Source organism: Rhipicephalus microplus, chromosome X (assembly GCF_043290135.1).
Source record: "Rhipicephalus microplus isolate Deutch F79 chromosome X, USDA_Rmic, whole genome shotgun sequence".
Taxonomy (NCBI): Eukaryota; Metazoa; Arthropoda; class Arachnida; order Ixodida; family Ixodidae; genus Rhipicephalus; species Rhipicephalus microplus.
The window spans coordinates 100,308,318-100,334,184 of NC_134710.1; the positions used below are offsets into that span (position 1 = coordinate 100,308,318).

General features: G+C 43.4%; 1 protein-coding gene across 4 annotated transcripts in view; it reads right to left on the reverse strand.

The window, feature by feature from the left end:
* Positions 1–25,867, reverse strand: part of LOC119176303 (uncharacterized) — a 246,952-nt gene that overhangs the window by 12,740 nt on the left and 208,345 nt on the right. For all 4 annotated transcript variants that reach the window (XM_075877328.1, XM_075877330.1, XM_075877329.1 and 1 more), the window contains 7 exons: positions 23,069–23,266; positions 5,903–6,076; positions 4,539–4,637; positions 3,779–3,868; positions 3,500–3,614; positions 2,772–2,890; positions 2,573–2,686 (listed from right to left, as the gene is read on the reverse strand). In XM_075877328.1, coding sequence (XP_075733443.1) covers positions 2,573–2,686; positions 2,772–2,890; positions 3,500–3,614; positions 3,779–3,868; positions 4,539–4,637; positions 5,903–6,076; positions 23,069–23,266 — 909 coding nt within the window. The remainder of the gene's footprint in view (positions 1–2,572; positions 2,687–2,771; positions 2,891–3,499; positions 3,615–3,778; positions 3,869–4,538; positions 4,638–5,902; positions 6,077–23,068; positions 23,267–25,867) is intronic.

Sequence of the window (25,867 nt, forward strand, 5' to 3'; positions counted from 1 at the left end):
TTTGACTGAGAGACTCATGTGCAGTTGTGGCCTGTGTAACGTTTAGTAGCCTGTGTGGCTTGTCAGTGTGACCTGTGTGGCATGTGTGAGTAAATTATTCTTTTTATTACGTAGTCTCGGGAGCTTCAAGGACGCTGCGAAGCTAATAAATATTGTTAACTGTTGGGGTCGCACGTCCCAAAACCACAATGAGATAACGAGAGACATCGTAGTGGAAGGTTACAGAAACTTAGGCCACCGGAACTGTTTAACGCGCACCTTAACATGAACGCGTCGGCCTCTATTTTTTATACTCCATCGAAAAAAGGCTTCTGCATCCGACATTCCATCTCGCTAAATTTCACTGGCGGTTGCCACTCGTTAAATATTACCACACCATGTGGCGAATGTTTGCTTCTCCGGGTTGCAAACCTATGAGTCAGGCGTAATGCTTAAGCTGCGGGAATATTTGGCTTTCTGGGCGCCGTGACACGTTGAACTTCTGAACTCTATACGGTGCATGCAACAGACACGTAGATTTTCTTTTCATGGAACGCACAATAGAGTCAGGATTTAAGCTATACACGCTCTATTATAGTCCAAAATTATATAATCAGGCGAGATTCACCACGTTCTCCACTTAGGTTTTTCCTCCTATTGGCACCTTATTTGTAGTCCTTTCTTAATTTTTTTCCGGTAGGTGTTAAAGACTGACATTTAGAACACATACCGCACCAAATGGCTCGATAAAACACTTTTCTGGTGTCTGCCCTTTGTTCCTAAACACGTATCTCACTTGTAAAAAGGTCTATATTGAACAGACTGGTCACTGCATCAATGATCGAGCATGAAATCGTGAGCAGTATCATTTATTTACTTATTATTTATAGATGATGTACCTGTGAACGAACTTTTTCTAGTATTCGATTTTGGGCAAGAGCGGAAATTCGAAACCCATATTAGTTATCCAAGCGTACCTCATAAGGAAGAAAGAACGTGATTGTATCAGTGACCCTTCAGTTGGGTTGCGCAAAAAAAAAAATGATTGTTTAAATTTCATGTTCTAATCTGCATTCTCGCAACATACCTGTTTTGGGGCTGCGATATGCAGTGTGCTCGTGCATGCTGGCTGCGCAAGGTATATACATATTTAAGAAATTTTCACTGTATATATAAATTCGAGCTGGCCCTTGTCCCGTGTTGTGTGTTTTATTATGTCCCGCACGTAATTTCCACATTATTCTCTGTCCTTACTATCAACTTAGAGTAGGTTTCACTCTGAGCCCAGGTAAGCATTTAATAATATCAACTAGCTCTTCAAATATACAAGATCTTCAACCCAGACGTTCTAGAGCCTACCAACAAGCTTATATATGTAAGTTTCTTCGATAGCTACTCTGGCTATCATTTTTCCGGGTCACACAAAAAAGACGCTACTCTTTAAAAACCCAACGGGACTTGGCTTCTCGTGCAGTGACATTAGTTTCCCTAAACACGAAGGAATGATTATTGCTGCTCGCGGTACGACAAAGGCACAAATAGGTTTTGAGCAACAGAAATGGATCGAATACAAAAATCTCGGTGTTTATTTCTGTCCAGATATCTTGCCTAAACAAGCAGTGAATCGTATTAGGCCAAGGAAGAGGCAATAAATAACGCAGGCCTATTTTGGAAGCTCAGTCAGCGTTCCTGCTGACTGACAGCACGGAGAGCGACGAGGATTTATCGGTGGATGGAAATGTATCGCAGATGACGGGTGTTCTGCTTTTATCACCCTGCTTGCGGCCTGTACATTCCATCTGTCTGCGTAAAATATATTCGGATTCTTGCTAATTAGCCCTGAAATTGAAGATCTTGTTTTATCCTAATACTCTGAACTTTAGTCAGTAATTATTGTTAAATATTTACATAAGCTCGAAGTAAAACATTTGCGAGGAATTTCTTTAACGGCAACTATTAAAATGAGTGTAGAAAAATTCTATGAAGCGAGGCCGAAATATCGAAGTACTGACGTACTGTTTCACTATATTGTTAAAATATAATAGAACGAACACCACCCGAAACTAGAAATATTTGAGAATGACAAACTTTTAAGACAGCCTATGCTTTCTTGAGTTAACTAATGTCTGAGCGAACATTTGTACTGAAAAACAGCCAGATCTCATACTTTGTACAGCTGCTTTAATCCACAAGTGATATAGGTGCAGCTCAAAGCTTTTTTTCTTTTTTTTTTGATGCTGACCTAAAGAGTTCATGGAGCCTTAGTTCACTTGCCACAGAGTTTTTAACGCTAAATATAGTCTCAATTGCTTCAGAGGAGAGTAAGCAAAACTTCGTTGGCTCTAGGAAAGCGTGCATTAATTTTTTAGCCTAGCCTGAGTAACCGGAAATTTTAAAATTTATTCCCCTAAACATTTCTAGGGCAGGTGAATTGAATTGTATGTTTCAGAGCACTGTCATTACGGTAACAGGAAAGAGTGTACAACGTTCATGCTTTTGTGCTGACAGTAAGGCACAACCGAAGGATGTGTGAACTTTGTGACGACAAAGGTCAGAAGTGCAGCCCACTTTCCAAACTCTCGTGACCACTCACCTCTAGAAGCCTTTGCAAGTCTTCCAATTTCTTGTCACGGAGGTAGAAAAGGCAGTTTCTAGGATGGTGCGCATGTAGGCCCAATTTGGAGCAGTTTGGAGATCGGCCACATTTCTATGGATGGCAACAAGAAGTATTCCGTGTTTGCAATTCAATCACACTACCGAATTTCGTAGTCGACGCAGGATATTTCACTTACCTCACCCATTTTAAAAGGCAAATTGCAACCACAACAGAAGTCGAAGCCACACTGATAGCATTTGAAATGCATGCAGCCACCACGGGCCAGGGCATATCGAAACTTGCAGTTCGGACAATCTGCGAAAGTGTAAAAATATACCATGGTAAGATGTTGCTCCTGCAGAGGCTGGACATTTCGCAGGCGTGAGAGTTGTAGAAATTGTAAATTTGCATTTCATTTGAACAATAAATATGTCAATCAAGCTTGCGATGACATGTGAATGTGATGATGTGCACCAATCGGTAGATTTGAAAGTCTACTAAGAATGCAATCGACACGTCATAATTTCCTTGAATGTGAGGAAACAATCTTCAGGTTGGAAACAGTGAAGGTTTCTGCAATCTTACCTCAGACCTGCACCTCTTGTGTCGAGAAATAAGGTACGATGTTTTCTCTTTTGTTTTGTGTGTTGTCATATTGTGTGTTGTGGTATTGATAAACCGTCAGTCTCAACTTGTTCGATTGGTAAAATACCCAAATAGCCCATCCAATGTCAGTCGTTATAGTTTATACAGTCGCAGTCAATGCTTGTAGCTAGCATACCATGATACGACAACAAAAGTGTACGAAACAGAGTAAAACAAATCACGACACCATGATGTTGTTTAGAAATGCTTTATCCTACGTAAAGTTGCCAGTTGAACAGCACTCATGCCACTAAAGTATTTACAGGATGAATGACATACCAATTCCATTTTCTGCCAAGTATTGCGCAATTCCTTCAGCCTGGCTTTCAGGGTCATTGTTTTGCTGCCACTCTTGAAACTGCTCGCAGCTGATTCCTTCATGTTGCTTTTGCCACTGGAAAACACGCAAAAATTTGAACTCGTCATAAATGAGCCATGCATCGCTACCCACAATCACTCTTCACGCCTAAGGCAAGAGGATGCATACTTATTGAGATCAATAATTTATTGACGGGCTGGCTGCATGTTTCATAAACCACGTCTGAGCAAAGAACTTACAGGCTTTCGACAGGACGCGCAGGTGACTGCCTTGCAGTCGGGGCACGCAAGACGTATCTGGTTGGGGTATGTGATGAAACCAGAAGAGCACTGGAAAGATAGAAAAATTCCATTAGAAATAAATGCAAAGTTGGTCATGTCACTGCCACGAAGAACTCAAAACTAGATGAAACTTTTTAGTTCCGCGGAAGTCGTTGCTTTATTTGCTCGTCACACAATATTGCATAATGTTGAAGGCACCCTATCAAAGAAGTCTCTTCACATGCAAAACAACTGCAACAACCTGCCAATTAGTCTTTCTCTGGTATACGAAAAAGGCACTGTAAGAGAAGTGTTCAGTGCAACATGCGCAGATGTTGACGTTGTGACTGATTATGCAAATATGAATCTTTCGCTACTGCGTCATCAAACAAGTTCTTCTATACTAAATAAAAAAGTGTTTTAATGGCGGCTTTCATCTTCCGCAAAGAAAGAGGGAAACTCTTCAACAAAACAGATGAAGCACCAACTACTACGTGAACACGGCAAAATATTATAAGCGTATTTCATGGCCGATTAAACTCGTGCGCTTAAAGGAGTGCGCAAGCGAGTGAAAATTTTTCACCATGAGGCAAAGCCTCTGGCTTTCCGTAAACGGTGCGAGCACCTCAGCTAGGGTGACCTTGAAGCGACGATTCTTTCGTGAGCGCAAACTACACCGTGACTTGTGAAATGAGACTGACAGCTACAGCTGTTTTTAAGAAGATTAAAGGTTACAAACCTGTGAACACCATCGGAAGTTTGGATCCTTCATTAAAGCTCGGTCCCGTAGCTTTTGTTGAAACAGGTCGTAGACTTCACTGTCAACCAAGCCTTTCAACTGAGAAAATAAATGAACAGAACTAAGGTGGACAAACGCAGTAAACGTACACTAAACTGTTTTGTCCAATTCATTTTTACTAAATTCAAAGAGACGTAGAAATGTTATTGAGGCCCAAAATCTGTTTTCTGAAAGGCTGGCACAATTTGTAGGAAATATAACACCCTGCCATACGGTTAGCATTTTAGTGAGAAGACTACCAATGCTACGGAAATTAAATTACCGTCACTGCTCTTCAGACTTCCCAACAAGTGAGCGCTGATGTTATTAGCAAAGTGTGACATCGTTATTTATCCATAAATTTTGTATAATGTGCAGAGACCCTGGACACCGAAGCGCAATATTTGACAATACATTTTTTATGGCGCGTTGTTATTGCAGTATTTTGAAACGCAGCATTATTGACCTCCACACCCCTTACTTTTATAGTATTGTGGTAGCCTTCGTCGCACACCACAGTAGTTTGCGTTTAATGTAGTTCCTGACAAAAGCATTAAGATCACATTTGTTTGCAGTAGACCTCAAGAGCCTCGGAAATGCCATTGGGTTCACGTGACGATAGTTACCGCCTTTTTTCTCTGTTTTTGCGACAAGGCTACTTCTCCAAGAACACTTGCATTTTGTTCATTTTTATACCTTTTGACCATGACTGTAGTTCACTGTCCATTTTCTAATCAAGCGTTTTCATTTACCAGTTTTTATACAGCCGTGAGAGGGATAGAGAGATGAGTTATCAGAAGGCTGAGAGGTCGGCCTACACTAGTTCGCTCTAGTCTGCTACTGTGCACAAGGAAAGAGGGACAGGGGAAAAAACAATGAAGGGTGACGATGGGTACAGAAATAGTCTATACGCATATACAATAATTATTCAACAGTGTGGCTACACTACTGTCAAGTTCTATACTTTTTAGTAATGTAGGAAACCCATCACGGCCATGAATTTTTCTTTAGACATTGATTGATTGATATGTGGGGTTTAACGTCCCAAAACCATCTCTTTAGACATTGTAAACGAAAAATTTCGAAGGTCGGGAAAAACGAAATTGAACTCAAAATTTGCCAGATTTGACGTGTTTAAAATTCCTCGCAATTTCGTTTTATGTTGGCTCAAACAATAGATCCAAAGGAGCGATTTCGCATGTAGCTAGAAAGACGCTCCCTTCTATATCTGGTGATATTATTGCGCAAAATCTTGTACCTTGAAATTTCGAAAATTGGATATCTTTATCGATACACAAAGCAAAAGCAAATACGTTTGTACTTACCAAAATATCTAAGTTGTTAAAGTAATTCAGTTCTACATCTTCGTCACTCAAGTCAGGCTCATTGCAGAATGGGCAAAGAAGTTCCATGATATTTCTGTCTCGTATTTGAATGGTGAAATAGGCTTTAAGGCACTCCTTGCACGCTCTGTGTACGCAGTTCAGCAGAGATACCATCTGCAACAAACATAAATGTACATGAAGACAAAATAAGGATCATGTAACTACCACACTCTCACAACTGTTTTTCCTATCCTATGTCTTGTAACTTTGTCTTCACCAACAGAGCAGACGCCGTTCATCATTATCGCGAGTGCTTCTCACGAAGCTCACTCGGGAGCACGCAGCCATCAGTTTTTTTTTTCATTCATTGTTCCATTAAAGAGCTTTCCTTACGGACGTGCCGTCTCTCGTTCCTGCATGACAGCCAGGTAGCCGGCGGACCTCGAGGTGCAACACATGGTGCCGAAACCCAACGGCATCGTCGAAACTACGTCAACCTCATCGAATCAAGGTGTCGCTCTGTTACCCTTGAACCTTTGGCGTAGAGTTCCCGGCTACCGACTGAACCATAAAACGGCTACACCGACAACGCAAGTGCCTCCGCTCGCAACTGGATACCGTCGTACGAGAAGCGGAAGGCCTCCTACGGGAACAAGAGCGGTCGTTGTCGCAGGTCAGCATTTTAATTGACCGAGTTAACGCGATATACGGAGAGGTAACGAAGATCGATGACAGCATGCTTGATGAGATACCTGACGAGCTGATCGAGGCAGTAATGATAGACGTGATCAGTTTCTGCGACAAGATTATGGCGCTGACGTCAAAGCTTCGCTTTGCTATTCAGACCGATCATACGTCCCAAGTCTAGTGCCCGAGGACGAGACAGGCTTTCGTCGGTGTCTGGTCGCGAATGCCGACTACAGATACAGAAATTCGATTGCAGTCTACAGCAATGGCATTGAGTTTGGATGCAGTTCTTGGCGGCAGTTCATAACAACGTCAACCTTAGTGCTGTCGGCAAGTTTAACTACTTGAGCACGCTTGCCACTGGACCTGCCGCTGCAGCCATATCCGGACTTCAAGCATCAGGCGAGTGCAAAGAAGATGCAATAGATACCCTCAAGAGATGCTTCGGAGACGATAGGATTATCGTACAGCAACATCTTTGAAGCCTCTTAGATCTCTAGTTAGTTTCGTCGTCTTCAAGCACCACTGAACTTCGAGAGCTCTATGACGAATTTAAAGTGCACATAAGGAGTCTGAAAGCACTTGGAACAAAACCTTGCACCTACTCCACCATGTTACGGGAGATTCTCTTACGTGTCATGCCATCAGACTTGGTGCTGAAGTTTCACGAGAGCCACAAGACGACGACAAAGATTGCTGCGGTATCCACGATGCAAGCGCAAAGGGACCCAGAGGACATGATGACCAAAATCTACAAAGAGCTACAAGATCTTCTGAACTTCCTCGAACATCAGCTTCACTGCCGAGAAACTCTGGTGACATATGCGTCCCAAAGAAGGCCAGAAATTCATCAGAAAACTGGATTTGATTGATTGATATGTTGGGTTTAACGTCCCAAAACCACCATATAATTATGAGAGACGCCGTAGTGGAGGGCTCCGGAAATTTCGACCACCTGGGGTTCTTTAACGTGCACCCAAATCTGAGCACATGGGCCTACAACATTTCTGCCTCCATCGGAAATGCAGCCGCCGCCGCCGGGACTTGATCCCGCGACCTGTGGGTCAGCAGCCGAGTACCTTAGCCACTAGACCACCGCGGCGGGGCATCAGAAAACTGGAGAGTTTTCAAGACGAATTGGGCATCATACCATGTCATCAACAGCATCTCTACAAAATGTGTTGGGGGAGCCCGATTCATGTCTGTTTTGCAAATCATCAAAGCATTGTGCCGAGGTCTGCGAAAGCAAAATGAAGTTGACAGAAAAGAAAGGAATGCTCAAGCAAGACAGGGCGATGTTTTCAATGTTTGAAGCAAGGACATATGGTGAGGGATTGTAGAGGACACCAAAAATGCGACAGATGTTCTCGATGACATGAAGCATCCATGTGTGACCCAGACTTTCGGAAGAAGGCAGCAGAAACCTCAGCGACAGCAGTGAGCATCCTGTCGGAACAAGCAAGCCCTGTTATATTATTGCAGTGTTTGACGGCGCGAGTAGCAGGGAAGGCGTCATCAAGGAACTACCGAATAATCTTTGACGAAAGAAGTCAGCGGAGCTTCATCGCCATCGAAAGATGTCGCCAACTTGGCTGCCAGCTGTTGAAAGTAGTAACTGTGACCATAGGTATATTCGGAGGTCACAAGACGCAGAAAACTATGAGAAGAGTGGGCGTGAGCATTTTCGAATAAAAGACAAAAAACCTATTGTGATTGAAGCCTTAGAAGTGGAGGACTTCTGTGGCGAGCACATCTAAACTCTTGACGATGAAGTCACAAGCGAGATGAAGGAAACTGGATCGGACACACGGCCCCTTTGTCAAAAGGGAGAAAACGATAACTCTATTTCTTTGCTTGTCCGTTCAGACTACTACTGGCGTTTTGTGACTGGTGACGTGAGAAGGATGTGCAACAGATGGAAAGACCTAAAGGCTGTGCACACTAAATTGGGATGAACTGTCCAAGGTCCACTACCTCTCCCAGGAAAAAGCATTCACTGCTCAACCGTCATAGAACTTCGAACCTGCATTGAAAAAGACATTGTTTCGGACGCACTCACGCAGTTTTGAAATCTTCAAAGTATCGGCGTGAAAGAGGAAGAAAGCATCTCAAATAGCGAACATACGCTGCAAGAATTCGAGCGAAATATAAGTAAAAGAGATGGCCGTTATGAAGTTTGACTTCCTTGGAGGAAAACTGTAGAGCTTGAAGACAATTTCTCTGTAGCCACTAAACGCTTTGGGAAGTTGATGAGCAAGCTGATGATAGACGGCAGCTTTCGGAAAAAAAATATGACGAGACTATGCATGTATATCTTGAAGAAGGCTCAGCAAAAAAAAAATTTCTGGTTCAAGTTTTACACGTGATCACCGACCGTAATACATGCCACATCGAGCAGTGATCAAAGAAGACTGGACTACAACAAAAGTTCACATCGTCTTCGACCCGTCCTCATATGAATGTGGAGCGAAATCCCTGAACGACAACTTGGAATCTGCTCCGAACCTTAACCACGACGTAGCCACACTTCTCTTGCGTTTCTGACGATACAAGGTGGCTATGACAGTGGATGTGGAAAAGGCGCTCCTTCAGATTGGTCTCCGTGAAGAGGACAGAGATTCCATCAGGTTCATGAGGTTCCCCACTTCTTTCGAGGGGAGTCGACCATTACAAGAACAAGAAATCTGGAGGATGGCAAGAGTGCTCTTTAGAGCAACCTTAAGCCCCTTTCTTTTGATGTCCACCCTGCAACACCATTTCCGGTGCGCCGAGAATCAATACAAGACGACGGCTCTCCTACTTGAGAAATCTATGTACATGGATGAGCTCCTGATAGGAGCCGACACAACAAAAGACGCTATTAGGATGCATGAAGAGATAGTGAGAATATTCAAAGATACGTCTATGAACATCAGGAAGTAGAGAAGCAATGAACCTACAGTTACTGCCTGTTTTCAAGATTCCATCAAAACACCAGACCAACCACTTTGTAGGCCACCACGAATACTGAAAGCTCCGGGGATGTCTTGGAACACGGATAATGACAGCTTCTGTTTCCATCCTATGAACATCTTACACTTTAGTTCACAGCATGATGTGATGAAGCGTTTTGCTCTACAAGTAATAGCAAGGTTTTACGACCCCTTAGTTCTCACGTCTCCCTTTCTTGTAAGAGCGAAGATATTTCTGTAAGACCCCTGGAGAGCTAATCTCAATTGGGATGAACTATTACCACCCCATCTGGCGGACACGTGGTTAAAATGGAGTCAAGAAGTACCTCACCTTCAAGACATACACATTCCTAGGTTTCTGGGATCAAGAATGCAAAGAGCGATTTTTCAGTCGCATCTGCAAATTTTCGCCGACGCTAGTGACTCAGCTTATGGAGCAGTAGCCTAAACCTCTATGTTTTAATTCGAAGAGCGAAGCTGATAATGCAATCCTATTTGCAAAAATTAGGGTTGCGCCAACCAAAACGATAATACTGGCTCAACTTGAGTTGATGTCTGATCTGCTGGCAGCACGCATTCACTGTTATCTTTCAAGCGACTCTGACCTCACCTTTAAGAAGGTAACAATTTGGTCAGACTCAAAAATTACGCTTTACTAGATTCGCAAGGAGCCTTCGACATGGAGAACATTTGTCCGAAATCGAATGGCTGAAACCAAAAGCTAGCCGAGATCTCATTTGACGTTTCTGCCCAGGCAAGGAAAATCCAGCAGACTTATTGACAAGAGGTGTATCAGCAGAAAAACTACATCAGGCAGAACAGTGGTGGCGTGGACCAAAATGGATGAGTGATCCCTCTAGATGACCAGAAAATTCTGATCCAGAAATGCAAACAGAAGTATCAGAATGTGCCACCACCACCTTGACTCATGCTGTCAGCGCGAAACAGCCATTAGAACTACTAATCGACCCAGAGCGGTTCAGCTCTCATGTCAAACTTATACGAGTCACCGCGTGGTTGTTGAGATACATAAAAAACCTAAAGGTGTGCCCATGACATCACAGGAGCTTCTGACTGGAGATATACAAGAAGCTAAATGAAATCTGATACGTGTCGAGCAAAGGACGCAGTTTGGAGATGAAATAACGTACTTTTCGGAAAACAAGCCTGTTGCTGCGCAGAGCCAAGTTCAACATCTACGGTTTTTATTGGACAAGGATGGACTGATTCGTGTACAAGGTCGTGCATTCAGCAAGAACGAGAACTATAAATACAGAACTCAAAATCAGATCCTTTTACCTTAAAAAAGTCATTTCACAACGCTTACTATTCGACAAGCCCCTATGAAGGTTCTTCAATGTGACGTGCGAGATACGTTTGTACAGATACGTGAACCAATTTTGGTTCGTTTTGTTGACGGCGAAGTTTCTCAGTTCGTCCTGATATTCTTTCTGCCAACGTTTTCAAATGATCTGCAATGATCCAAATGATCTGCAAGTCTTCTTCACGCTTCTAGAAGGGGCTTTTCAGCTGGGCTTCGCTTTTATTATCCTTTGGCATTTCGTAAAGTGGCAAAGATGACATTCTTCACCCCACTAGAAAACTTGCTGGGCAAAGTGGGTAGAGCTCATCAACATCACTGTAAACAAATGTAAAGGTCGTGAATACAGCACGGCCTCTACCTCCGTTAAAAGCGTGCTGAGCTCCGTGAAATCCACAACTCTCCGTGCAAGCATTTTCTGAAGCAGTTCTTCACAGAACGACCAGACAACTATTCAAGAAAGTCATACGTTGATGCCTGATATGTCAGCGACTGCAAGCGAAACCAGTTCATCAAGAAACACTTTCTTTACCAAGTGATAGATGTACGAAAACTGAACCTTTTCTGGTTACAAGAATTGATTTTGCTGGTCCATTTTGCATCTGAGGAGATGAACACCAGCGTGCGGATATTGCACTATTCACTTGTGCTGTAACTCGGGCACACAATTAGAGTTGGTAGAAAACATGCCTACGGAGAACTTTCTCAGTACCTCCAGAAGTTTTTCTCGAGAAGAGGGATATGTAAAATAATATATAGTGACAATGCCCAAACCTTTATGAGGACATCAAACGTGCTTGAAAAATTGTGGAAGTCTGTTCGACACCCAGATGTAATATTGTTTTTTGCAGCATCAGAAGTCCAGTGGAAGTTTTTGTGCCTAAGTGCTACTTAGTGGGGAGGTTTCTACGAGAGATTAGTACGTGCTGTGAAGAACAGCTTCAGAAAATGCTTGGACGGATACTTCTAGGTTTCGCGGAGCTCAGCACGCTTTTAATGGAAGTAGAGGCCATGCTGAATTCACAACCTTTAACATTTGTTTACAGTGATGTTGACGAGCCCTACCCACTTTGCCCAGCAAGCTTTCTTGTCGGGCGAAGAATCACATCTATGCAATCTTATGAAATGCCAAAGAATGATAAAAGCGAAGACCAGCTGCACCGCCTCTTCCAGAAGCGAGAAGAATACTTGTAAACCTTTTGGAAACGTTGGCAGAAGCAATATCTGGACGAACTGAGAAACTTCGCCATCAACAAAGCGAAACGCACCGAATTGTTGAAGGAAGGAAACTCAGTTCTTATTAGAGACAAACAACGCCCTCGGCAAGTTTGGTTGATGGCAAGAATAAGATTCTTGCATAACGGACGCCATGGGAAAGTTAGCTCCTGTTCCCTCTAGTTGCCGGGCAGAGCAGAAGTCAACCGCCCTGTTCAAATGCTCTACCCACTGGAAGTAGAGTGACTCCATCAGTTGGGCCCGGGAGGGTGTTGTAACTTCGTCTTCACCAACGGAGCAGACGCCATTCATCATCATCGCGAGTGCTCCTCACGAGCAGCCGCTCGCTTGGGGGCACGAAGCCATCCGTTTTTTTTTCTATTCACTGATTCATTAAAGAGCATTCCTTTGGGACGTGCCGTCTCTCGTTCCTGCACGACAGCCAGGTAGACGGCGGACCTCGATGTTCATTACGCTAGGAGTACGCGGGAAAAAAGATTAAACAATAACGTGAGTGCGAAGCAAGGACCCCAGAGAATAAGCTTTTAATTGTTTTATTATTTGGCACTCACTGCGATGAGCAGAGCTTTCTTCTTAAGGACTGCTTATTAAAGATGGGTCACTATTCATACATGTGCCATTTGGACATGTCTCTTTTGGGGACACATTTCATAGGGTTGGACCACTAACAGAACGCTTTATAAACTAGTGTGCCGGTGTCATTTGGGCACACATAATGCACGTTTCCGCTGACGCACTTGTAATGTAAATGTTGCCCCGTCACTACAGTGCTGCTGCAGTGCAGCAATGTGAAGTGACGCCCCCTCACCCCTCTTCAGTGCAGTTAGCTATCATTACTTTAAAAACAGATGTTCCATGCAATTTAAAGAAAACTGAATACATTACTTTTAGCTCCGTTCGTCTAGGTGGAAGGTCTAAATACCCATCTCATAATGGGTGCTACCCAACTTGCTGCTTGCAAAGTTGGAAAAGAAAAAAGTTTAAATACTTAAACATCCTTTTACGAACCATGAGAGAAAGTTCAGAACGAATTCTTTCAACAGCCTCTCAGGCTAGCTTATTGAAAGTGAATCCGCAAGCGACGGTTTGATCATACTCATCGGTTAGGTCGTACGTATTAGAATGTTCCGGGAAATCTTACTGATATTAATTGAGATTGATACGCCCACTGCACTACAAATGGGGGCTCACAAGCTTTCGTTCGGGAGCCGTCCTAGTCTACGCGTAGTGCGCTAAAACCTTCGCTCACTCAATGTCACGGGTGAATTGCAAGTTCTACTTATTTTAATTATCGCTGTTTCGTAGGGATGATCCGACAATCTAAAGCAATGTGACGAAAACTGATAGTTTTTTTTAAAGTGAAGACTGCATCTGCAATATTGTAATCCCATGGAGTCCTTTATTGCTAAATACGACGGATAACAACGAGGTATCACTGCTGACAGAAGACGCGAGTATTTAAAACTGATATGTAAAACGACATAATTTTTTGTATTATTGAATGTCGTTATGAATGTTCAGGTTCATAGACGTGTGCAAGGTTCTCCGCTATATTAGGGGAAGGGGGTGGGGTGCGCAAAATCACACCGTGAGTCACATTCACACCCCCGTTGTTCAAGTTCAAAAAACGCAGGCTCCCGATGTATAGAAAAGTGAACATGAAGTGATGACGTGCTAGCCTCACAATGACCTGCCTTTGGTCCCTGGCTTTCCGTGGGCAAAGGCGGGAAGTGAAGAATTCTTCAAATATAACATCAGTGGTTCTCGGCAGTCACTACTTTTGAACAAAAATCTCAGGCACATTCGCACTAGTGGTGACACGCCTGAAGTAAATGCCGAGCTGGGCAGACTTTTTTGTCGCTCTTCGGAACAGATTTTCTTTCCTCCTCCTCTCTTCCTTTCCTTTTCTCTGTCCCAGTTTTTTTTTTTTACCTTCACTTTTCTTTCTTTCCGTATTTTTTCCTATTTTTTTCCTGTTTTTATATCTCGTCTTATACTTCGCTTGTTTCGTCTTTTTTTTCTACCTTTATACGTGCGGTTTCCTACATTACGCCAAATGACGACAGCGTGCGACAGCCCGGCTCCCTAAAGCACTCTGCACTTAACATCATCGTGGAAACGCTTTAAGAAACAGAGGCTGATGTTGGGGCGGCCAAAAGCGCCACCAGATTAGCTTTGTACGCTAATGAACTGACCAGCCGATGCCCATGTCTTCTCAAAGATTAATTCCAAGTTAACGAAATGTGACGCACATCTTCACGCAAAAGCTACAGTAAATGCACGAATCATTTGATACAATGCTCAGCAAGACCACAGTGTTATGTTCACTGAGCCGAGTAAAAAAAGAAAATGCCAATTGGCCATGATGCACTTATGCACAATTTATTTTTGAACACGGTCTATATATTACAAGCCACACATCTCCATATTTACAATCAAAGAAGGGGAAAATATTTGGTGCAACAATCCTCGAAAGTCGCCTTAGCCATACAGACGCGAGGTAAAGCCACCAACCTGGTGTCGTCATTCAGATGTGCAAGCCTCGAAAACTGCATCGATAAGGCAACTAAAGTTAACTAACCAGCTTAAAGTTGCTCAAGTTTTTCTTTCCGCTGAAGGAGCGTAACAAATGTTTGTTAGGTAATCCCGCTTTTCTTTTATGTGTTTGACATCCCTTTTCCGTTCATTGTAGAATCGAATACCTGGTGCACCTCTTAAACTATTTCTGAGCTGCAATATGAAAAAAAGGTACTGCCCACATCGTATTAATCGCGCACTGCTGGGACAAATAAAAGATTTCCATTAGGAAAAAAAGGCGATGGACTCGCTTCTATACGTCAATCCATGTGCGAAGCCGAAAAGGCCCTGTTTAACACTAGAAACGTAACAGGTTTCACGTAACAGGAACCAAGGACCTTTTTTTGCGACAGCAATTATATGGACACTCTCGGCTGAATTTTTCTGCTGGTGTCGGCTTCGACTACCGTCATCATACACCGTATAGACGGTTTTAAGATCGTAGGCGTTGTACCCCAAAAAACTTCCGGTAACCTCATTTACCAGCTCCTGAACGGTGAAAATGACAGCACGTTTTCAAGTTTCTCTCGAGAGTAAAGAAAAGATGTCTGTAGTTTTTTAGATAAAAAAGAATGTGCGTAGGAATAAAGGAAATATTTCATAATTTTGATGTAGCTCAAAAAGACATTTATTTGAAAATATTTTGCCGAATGAGCGAAAGAAACTGCAGGAAATCAGCGGGCTATTTTCTAAATCTCTTTTTGCCTACCAGTGCTATTAAAGCACATTGGTGGACAAAACCTGATGCCAACAAGGGCCTGTGTTGGTAAACAGCCAAAGGGTCTATACGAATACGTATCTATATATATATATATGAAAACGCAAGTAGTAATTCAAAAAAAAAAAAAGACTCCGGCGTAAATCCAACGTCCAACCTCTTCCTTGTGAGCGCGTGGCGTTAGCCACAGAGCCAGGAAGGAGAACCTGCTTTAATGTTGAAACGACAAGCAATTTATATCTACTACTTACTGTTGGCGATGCCGTTCTCGGGGTAACTATCGTGTTTTCAGCGTTACCAGCGACATGGCACAATAAGCGCGCGTCGCCAGATCATCACGACGTGGCGACGTGAGCTCGTTGGTTCGTCTCCCACGTGTGCTTTACCCCACAGATGGTGTGAGTTGGACTCACGCATGCGCGCGCTTATTTCGCTGTGGGGAGAATCGTACGCTTGGGCTTTCACCGGAACGATTCTGTTGTAGTTACCAGGCGCACAAACGTCAATGCACTTGCTGCACAGTCTCCGTCTGCGAAAAGGGCGTGCTTTTCAGACACAGCGAAGTAACATCTGAGACACTTATTCGCGTTCATCTGTTCCCGTGAGTACGTTTCGTGTGTCATTTGTACTTCGGCAACGTGGGGCACGTTTCGACCTGCTTGCCATTCTTCGTGTGACATTCCTATTTGTTGTTATGGCATTCATTACTTCGCCTTTGCGGCAACGCTGCGACCTTTTATTAGTTGGTCAAACACAACAATGATATCAAAGGCTTTCCGTAATATGCAGCAGCGGTGCTAGTGAGGTGGGGAGGCTGGAGCCCGCAAAAATTTCCGCCTGCCCCCTTTTGCCCCTCTGAGAGCAATCACAGTGAAAACAACGGATATTTTACCAGCCTCCCTACCCCCTGAAGGAACTCATTTGTTGTGGGTGCCTCCGAAAAAATCCTGCCGCCACCTCTGGTCTAATGGCGGTCTCAGAGTATTCTTTTTATTGGCTTAATTTTTTATTTTACTAATATGCATGAAGCAAAATTTCCAATATTTACTTTGAGAGCCAAGTGCGTTTTGTTACGCTGGGGGGAGCATTTTAAAGTGACCAATCTATTTTTTGTCTGGCAATGCATAATCTTGAACGGTAATTTTCAAGTGTTTAAAAAACCCGCCAAATATTGAATAAAACCACGCGATTGCACTCGTGTGCTAAATAAAGTATTGCAGAGCTCTCGACCGTGCTTCGAGCGAAAGAAGCGTGCGCGTGAACCATGGAGAAATGATCGGCCACGGCTCTAAGAACCCGCTTCAAAGCGCATCAGCATTTTTGACGGAAACGCACAGCAATGAAACGCTCTTGCTTCTGATAAAGAATGCTTACTAGCGCAAAACTTTTTTTCACTTGAAGCATGATTGAGAGCGCTGCAATGCGGCTATGCATGAGTGAAGTCACGTGGTTTTATTCCGTATTCATATATGTTCTTTAGAGGGGTACTTCGGTGCATTTTTGACCATGAGGTAATGCCACTTTCGAATAACAATAACAGTCCTGTAACAGCAAGGGTGGTGCATTTTGCTGAGAAATCTGTCAATAATTTTAAATAAGCTATAAAAAACCTGTCAAAAACGAACCCTAATTATGCAGCAGCCATTTGCTGGGTATGCGATGGCGTCACGAAATACTATATACACGTCCCCACGGCTGGCCAGGGTGACGTTTATAGCGCGAGTGTTTTTTCTAGCACGCGATAAGCAATGTGGTAATGTCATCCGATACATAATCAAACTGTTCCAGCCCTTCTGAGCTTATCAGTGATAAGTTCAGCGATGATTTCATCTACTATGTGAATTCGGGAGCATCGCCTTTTGATTTCGAACGGCCGGCACCCGATGTATAGCTGACGTGTTCCTTATCGACGTCCTCGTTTCTCAGTATTGTGTCTTCTCGCTATAAGACCAACGACGATTTTTTTTTCTTGAATTATAAGAGGGTTTAACGTCCCCAAACCACCGTATGATTATGAGAGACGCCGTAGTGAAGGGCTCCGTAAATTTTGACCACCTGGGGTTCTTTAACGTGCACCCAAATCTGAGCACACGGGCCTATACAGCATTTCCGCCTCCATCAGAAATGCAGCCACCGCAGCCGGGATTTGATCCCGCGACCTGCGGGTCAGCAGCCGAGTACCTAGCCACTAGACCACGGCGGCGGGGCGACTTTTCTGCTCTTGCTGGTCAAGTAAATCAATAGCGCACAGTACTACATTTGTGTGCCACAGTTCACTTTCGATTGGTCTATAAGGAGAAGTATTCGGACCGGGCTATTTCAAGATCGTAAATGCCCGAAGAGAGCCGAAATTTACGCGCAAACAACGAGCCTTTACGGCGGTCGCAAAACATGAAGTCTCTTTCAATTCCGATTGTGTTCGACCAAGGTCGAATTCCTCTACGATGTTGGCTGCCTTTGACAAGTCGTGCAAGTAAATAGCGATATATATTTCGAGCTTAATAGGGATAAACGTATAGATCGAAAGCGCCCATGTACACTTGAATAAGCAGACGACTACTTGAATGTGGCATTCTATGATAGTTTGAAACGTCCAATGTTACGCGAACAGTCATTCGTTCCCATAAGGCATGGTTCAGGCAGGCACTGATGAAGGAAGGCTAGCGACTGAGAAGGCGATGCGCACGAGGCCTGGTCGTGCCATCACGTCCTACTCTTGAAGGCGATCTCAAGCATTCTCCAAGTTTTCTACCACACGCTTTTTATGTTTTCTACTACACAGACCGAGCGTGCCTGCGGACGTAGTCGTCAACTCGTAGAAGAAACTGCGCGCTGCATCTGTTTGCTGAGCGAGGCTGGTTGGGAAGAAGTAAACACGTGGTCCGTCACATACAAAGGGTAGCCCATGTTCACAGGAGTCATTCCGGAACTGGCGACGAATTTTTAAAATTCGTTTTTTAAACACTAAATGACTTACACTTGTATAATTTAGCACATATTATCAAAATACGTAAGAGGACTTGTGTTAGAAGTTTTATTGAAAGCGGTGAATATCAAAAAGTCGCCGTACTTGCCCTTTAAACGTCGAAAAAAATCACAATCCACCTTTTACGTTGCCACAAAAATAAAAAAGATATAAAACGAAAAATTTGATTGACCATTCTTGAAATGCACCTTACAACATAACGTACCTGGCCCTAAAGTGAGTTTTAAGTAAATTTTCGTAATTTGACTTAGTGAAATAATTGGTTCCGCGCACTACTCTAAAGATTACCTTAACGTGCACCGCATGATGGCAAATCTTATGTCACCGGTTTCATTCAGATGCAGCTAATTGCTTTTTTTTTTAAATCGTGCAGCTTGTTAGGTGAAGCAGCTTGTATATGATGGCCTTCAGAGCTTCAGAGCGAAAGATCTCACGTTTTATTGACTCTGATTTATTTGTTGATCAACGCATATTAATCAAGACATAGAACAGTTATAAGAAAGTTTGTGCATTTCGAGCATGTATTACAGGGCAACATTTTGACTTCATTATTTTAATACGCGGAGATAACGGAACAACCGATTCTCTTTCCCAACCAATTTAGCATACCATTTTACACACATGGCATTTGTTTCTGAGCTCCGGGCTCCTATTGTGGCAAAATATAGCATTTTTTAATGACCAAATGCTCTGTTTTCACTGCAAGTGAGTGGCATAGTTCTCTAGGCGACACACTACTATTGTGTTTCAAAACAAAACGCCTCGAAATTTCAAGAGTCAGAAAGACTTACCCTTTGTACCTTTATCTGGTAGGGTACGACTCCGCAGTGAGAGTGCCTGTATGTCCTATAGTGTGAAGCACATCAAGATATGGTATGTCGCAAAAACGAAATGGAGCACCTCATCAGACTGGCTATTTCAATAGCATATTGTTCGTGTTTGCCACGTGCGGAGTGATCCACTCATTGTGTGCCATTCATTCCGGAATCTTTTGAATACTTGCTCAGCAGATTGCTCGATGTCTCAGATTGTGCCTTGAATTGCAACATGAAGCAGCCTCGTTTTAGCTAAGGTCAGCGAACCACTTAATCAGGATCGACATATTTAGAAAATAGTTTTACATTTGAAGAGCTTAATACCGCGACACGATAATCAGCCATTGTTGGTTAATTCCCTTCGCAGGTATGGACAAACATGCCATATATAAAAATTTTTATTACAAGTTGATTATTTTCTAACAAAGTAAGACTCTTAGCCTGGATTTCATTTTTTCACCTCTGCCTTTGGGTATTAATCGATTCACAAATCATGGCAGTTCCCACGAATCATATACCAAGGAGCCACGCCAGTGCTTGGACTGTCCCGACGTAAAAGGTTCCCTCTACATTTTGAGGACCCCATCTTTGGGCAATACAGTTTTAAACCATCACCAACGCATTGTGCGGAAAAGCGTCTCTCATAATCATATGGTGGCTTTGGGACGTTAAACACCACACATGAATCAAATCAAACATAGTGCGAATCGATTCCATGCGTAGCAGTCAGCGAGTAGCAGTTTACGCCGTATTTTTTCGCTTTGAGCGAAGCGTTACGAGGTGCATCGACGCCTGTGTGTAAAATAATTAGTTTTGTGCACTTTGTGGGCTTACCAAACACGCTGTGTACACTGGTGGGTAAATGGCATATTTCATGGTCCATCGTAAGGTTGGCGCTCACGTTAGTGCAGACATCAGTTTCACTGCCCCCAAGTGCACGTTGCATTGCGATGATGTGCATATTGTAGGTAGTGGTTACGGGTGCCTTCGAAAAGCGCTTGACTATAGGGCAGACATTTCAATGCTTCTTATGGTCCCGACACCACGTCGTCGCTGTGTGGGTGCTATCTATGGGCCAACTTCATACGCTGCCTGAAGCTGCCGCAATACGCTGCCACTGTGCCACAGACGGCGTCGTTCGCTTGCCGAAGCGCTTCCGCGGTACGACATGTGGCTGTGGTGATTTCTGTGCATTTTTTGCGAGGGCATGAGCATGAAAGCATGAGCACACGTGCACGAAAGTGGCGTCCTTGTGGCCTTGGGGCGGGTTTTTCATTGGCCAAGTGCACAGTCCTATCACAGATCAAACAGGCGATGATTCACCGAGAGTTGTGTGGGCCGGTGCATCGAGGGAATAAGAAACGGCCCCGGTATTCTGGCAAGCGTTCTGAACCGGGCTTAAGGTGTTAGGCACGATCGGCTCCTCTGAATTCCGTAAAGTCTCCCTACAGACGATTCATTTCCAAAGTGGTTTCTTTTTTTGTAACTTATATGGCCGTAGCTATGTTTTATATTCTGAACAGTCTGTAAATACAAGTTTTTCCTCAAAAAAACTAAAGCTTCTACAGTTTTTACTTCCTCTTCAAGCAACGAGCGAGTCCATCGCCGCTACTTGCATAGCGACAGTACGTTACCACTTCCCACTTTGCTATACCACCTCGGGTGGTGTGTCTCGGGCACCGAAGGTGGAGAGTTGGTTTCACATCAAAAGAACCTGAATTTTACTGCGTCGACATAATATCGAATCCTAGCTAAATATAGCTGGGGCATTTTGTTTACCAAAATTATTTGATTGATATGTCGGGTTTAACGTCGCGAAACCACCATATGATTATAAGAGACGCCGTAGTGGAGGGCTCCGGAAATTTCGACCACCTGGGGTTCTTTAACGTGCACCCAAATCTGAGCACACGGGCCTACAACATTTCCGATGGAGGCGGAAATGTTGAAGCCGCCGCCGCCGGGATTCGAACCCGCGACCTGCGGGTAGCAGCCGAGTACCTTAGCCACTAGACCACCACGGCGGGGCTACCAAAATGTGCATCCATGCATGCACGGGAAGAACATGTGGTAATGATCGAATTTCATGTAGGTTATCATTATCACTCGTGCACAACCAACATTAATTTCGGCTAGTGGTGGTTGATGTTGGCTAGTGCGAGCTAACGTTGGTTGTACTTGCTAATGTTGGTTAGCTGTAGGGTACTCTTGCGTAATGCTGGCTACAGTAGCGTAGTGTTGACTATCAAGTCTCATAATGAGGCAATAAGTAATACATATGTATTTTGTATTACAGCTCTGCTATTTATTGTCTAGCGTTACTTGACACCTCCGGAATGCGCCCATGAACACTGCTTGTGGTAAGAACGCGAACGGGCTGTAGTGTGCACGTCTCCTCTATAAAACAGGCATCTGCGATCGAACATCAGCCCTGACGTTATTTAGGACTATGTATAAACTATATTTTAGGCTTTATGGCATTGCCGACGACGTGCGTGGTAACCGTTACAATGCAGTCGACGTACCACGTAGTTTGAAAGTCGAACAATGCGGGATAGATAGGCGCTCACGGACTGTATAGCATATTATCGATTTCAACAGTGCGGCCGAAATGTTTAATTCTTTTAAGCACATGTAGGTTAGCCTACATGTGCCTGGATACAAGAAAACGCGTCATGAAAATGTACATTAGGACAAAGAAAACAGAAGAAAGCAGTATAGAGCGCTTGGTGCGCTGTAAAATGAAGTTTAGATTTTGAATTTAGATTTCAGATTTAGTTGACCCCACGAGAATATCATGCACGGGAGCAAAGATACTCCTTCGCAATTCTCAAAAATAGATTTTCCCGAGCCTATGAAGACGAATAATTCCAAAACTTCAAACTGGGTATGGTTGTGTATTCTGCAGCATGCGTGGGTACCTACGATAGCGTACTAGAGAAGCTATTGTTGCATTGAACATACTGTAACAATATCCCAAGCAAAAAAAGAAAAAGTGGAACTGCTCATTGACGTTCGCGGTGCATCCTCGTCAGTTGGACACCTTCGTCGGGCTGTCTGTAAACGTTCTGACGTTTCAGTAAGTGCCGTCGACGTCGTAGTTAGAAATGCTCTAGCGATGCATGACAATACAGGGCGGAGGTTCCTTCGTGTCCGACTTTATTCTCAGGCTTCTCACCGCATGCATCGCTGTATTTTAGTGCTTGCTTTCAAACGAAGGTGTGAGAAGATGTTGGTGTATGGGTTAACATAACATCCTTGCCGCAGTCATATACCAACCATCATGCTTTTGTGCGGTGACGCCAATGTTTGAGAGTTTATCATAGCGATTTGATCTTTCTCGAAAAAAAAACAACTACAGTGCAGCAAGTCCAACAATACTAAAACTGACGATTCCACCAAAATACATCCGTGTTATTTTATTATTTGCAAAACTGCCTCTACTGATTCTAGGCGAAATATGAAAGCTAGAAATTTGAATCGCACACCACAAACATTCATCATGAGAATATAACTCTATTTGTTATTATCATTAGGCTTAGTTGACAGTACAATATAGCAGGCGGGAGAAGAGTAACTGAAGGTCGTCGCAGCCTACGGTACAATACCACCACAGTTTACGTTTAGTTTCCCCTGCATTGTAACGAGTAAGGGTAAATGTAACTGACAGCACCAATGGGTAAAACACTCCCAGCCCACTCACTTTGTCGCCCACAGTGACGTCTTGTAAGCTCAAACAATCTCAAAATAAAAATTGTTTAATATAAAGAAATAGCTGTCCTTTTGTACCCCATGTATAGGTCAGAGGACAGGCTTTTTTTTTGCTTTTTTCTTTGTACAAGTTCCCCTACGGTAGCAAAGACCGAGTTGCTGACCTGACTGATGGGGTAGTTGGCCGCGCATAGCTCACACTCCTGCTGCAAAAAGTTGACAGCCTGGTAGATGCTTTCACACTGTTCCGCAGCCAGGATGGCGTCCTCTTCATCGAAGCTCATGTCGATCAGCTCAGCCACCAAATGCGCGTGCACCATCGTTGGACAACGACCGCCTTGGACGAGTTCCTCCGCTTTTGCCTGCAATTAGCGCACCAGGAATGCGTAACTCAGGAATCGCGAACACCAGCAATTCAATGGGGTATGAATAGAAGGTGGTAGGGGTAGCCCTGTCTGAGTCAAACAAAGTTGAAAGTGGGGGAAAACACACTATTGCACTACGCACTTCTATTGTTTTCGTATAGAAGAGTTAACGTTATTCGACGCCCTGTAGCAACACCTGTTGGCGTTTGGCGAACATTTCACATTACCCGCGTTGCTTTCTCACTTTGAGGAAACGAAGAGCAACTAAAAAAACGTAACTCCCAAATTATACAGAATGCCCCAGCTATCTTGAGCCAGAGTTTCAAAATATTCTAAAACACGCAATTGTGACGCTACCAAATGCATGTTGCTTAGTGTTGTTAGTCACTGTTTTTCTGCGTACTAAAATGTTGTTTAAATAGATCTGCTTATTTGCCTAACTTTTCAAGGAACAAATATAAACAAAAAATTCAATGACAAAGTTGTAGATTGGTTTACAAAACGTCCGATTAGTCAGTTTCGAGCTTTATATCTGTTAATAATGAGCGTTTTTCTGCTAATTTCAAATGCCCGCGAAATTCAAAAAAAAAAAACGCGTGACAAACTCGCTCGCGCGCCAGTGAGTGGGCTGATTCTAGTGCTCCCTAACGTTCTGCATACGAACGACCATAGCATTCGCCCGGTCGTGCTGTCTCGACAACGCCGCAACGATGGTGGTGGCTTTGCGATGAACACGCTTTGCTATTGAGCACAAAAAACTATAACCACTGTGACTGCTTATCGCTGTCTTGAACCGGGGTGAGAGAAGCGTATCGTTCGTCCGCGGAACCTTAGGGAGCACCAGAATCCCGGTGCGCATAGGCCCACCATGCAGTGGGTTTGTCACGTAATATATATATATTTTTTATTTCGCAGCTATTTGTACTTAGCAGAAAAACACTAATAATTAACATATGTTAGGTTCGAAACTGTCAAATCAGACGTTTTGCAAACCGATGTACAACTTTCTCATTGAAATTTTCATTCATCTTCGTTCCCTGAGCAGTTAGTTAATTGAACAGACCTGATTAAACAATATTTTATAATATAAAATTAGTCTGATCAACTCCAGGCAACGGTCAGCAACATGCATTTGATCGCGTCGTGATTGTGTGTGTCGGAATATTTTTAAACTGTGGCTAAAAATAGCTGGGGCACCCTGTATATTCATTCGATGCATAAAACTAACAGTAAAAACATTGGTCAGCACACACAATTTCATTGGTGTTGTCAGAAAGTCTGAGCGCTTACACCAGCTGGGCTTCCAGCTAGAACAAATGACTTTATAAAGTCCCTTGGAGATGAATAGATTGAAGCAAGTTCACGAGAACAACCCCTTCAAAACTTTCAAAAGTAAAACTAAACAAGTTCCCTCGCTACCCTGCTCTTTTCCTTTGTACCTTCACGATTTCACACATAAATCTTGATGCTACAATGTGTAAAGCACGTGAGTCAGCTTTTGGGCCTTGAATCACCGCCGATGTATGTACACGCACGCCTCAGTGGGCACATTCAACTTCGTGTATTAGGTTTTTTATCAGCCCGGTTACGCTATTTCACTGCAATGTCTCAAAGCTTATTGTGGATACTACCAGCTGCTTCCAGTTGGCTTTTGAAAGCCGAATTTTCTTATTTTTGCGAGGTTTTCAAAGCTTCATCAATCATATTAAAAACGCTTGATTGAACTCGCATTAGCTAATCAGTCGTGACGGTGCACTGCACTACTACAGCAAGAGAGTTGAATTATCCGCTAAGGTGGCCAAATTTCGACGTGGGCGATGTGCAAAAAAATCAGTGTGCATAGATTTTGCTACACATTAAAGGCCCCGGGTTGTAAAAATTAACCAGCTGTCACCAACGAGTCTTATAATGGTATTGTGGTGAGCCCTTTGAGACGCTTTGTACACAATTGTGAACTGTGAACAGCAATTGTTTTAGCCCATTATGTCACTAGTGACTGAGACATAGCAGATAGCAGATGCATTCAGGTTTGGACAAACTGAACTTTCTGCCTTATAAGTATGTCTTCATTTGAATTCATGTTACGGTGTACTAATGCGTTTGATCCCTTTGTGGATGGCACTACCATGAACGACGAGTCGTTTGACAGGGTGCTTTCCGCGAGCTTCGTCAGATGTATTCTTTTTCATTGCTTCGAATAAACATAGCCGCAATAACTAGCAATGCATTTCTAACCAGGAATTGGATCTTTCTTAGGCCAAAAGCGAACATGAAGGACTTCACAATAAAGAATAATGAGATTTAACAGACAATCATGCCAAGGAAAGTATAAAGGATGAAATTAGAAGCAATTGCAATATACATGTGAAGAAAGAAAAGTGGGCGAAAAGATAATTTTCCGTGGGCAGGGACCAAATCTCCGACCTTATAATAACGCATCCGATGCTCTACCAGCTGAGCTACAACGGCGGCTACCCTCAGGTTCACTTTATGGGCTTTATATGCGCAATATATGTGGGTGCGTCAGTCAGTGCCACCAGTAGCGAAGACGTCGATTGTGGAACAATCTTTATCCGCCTGTTTGGCGTCACGTAGCAT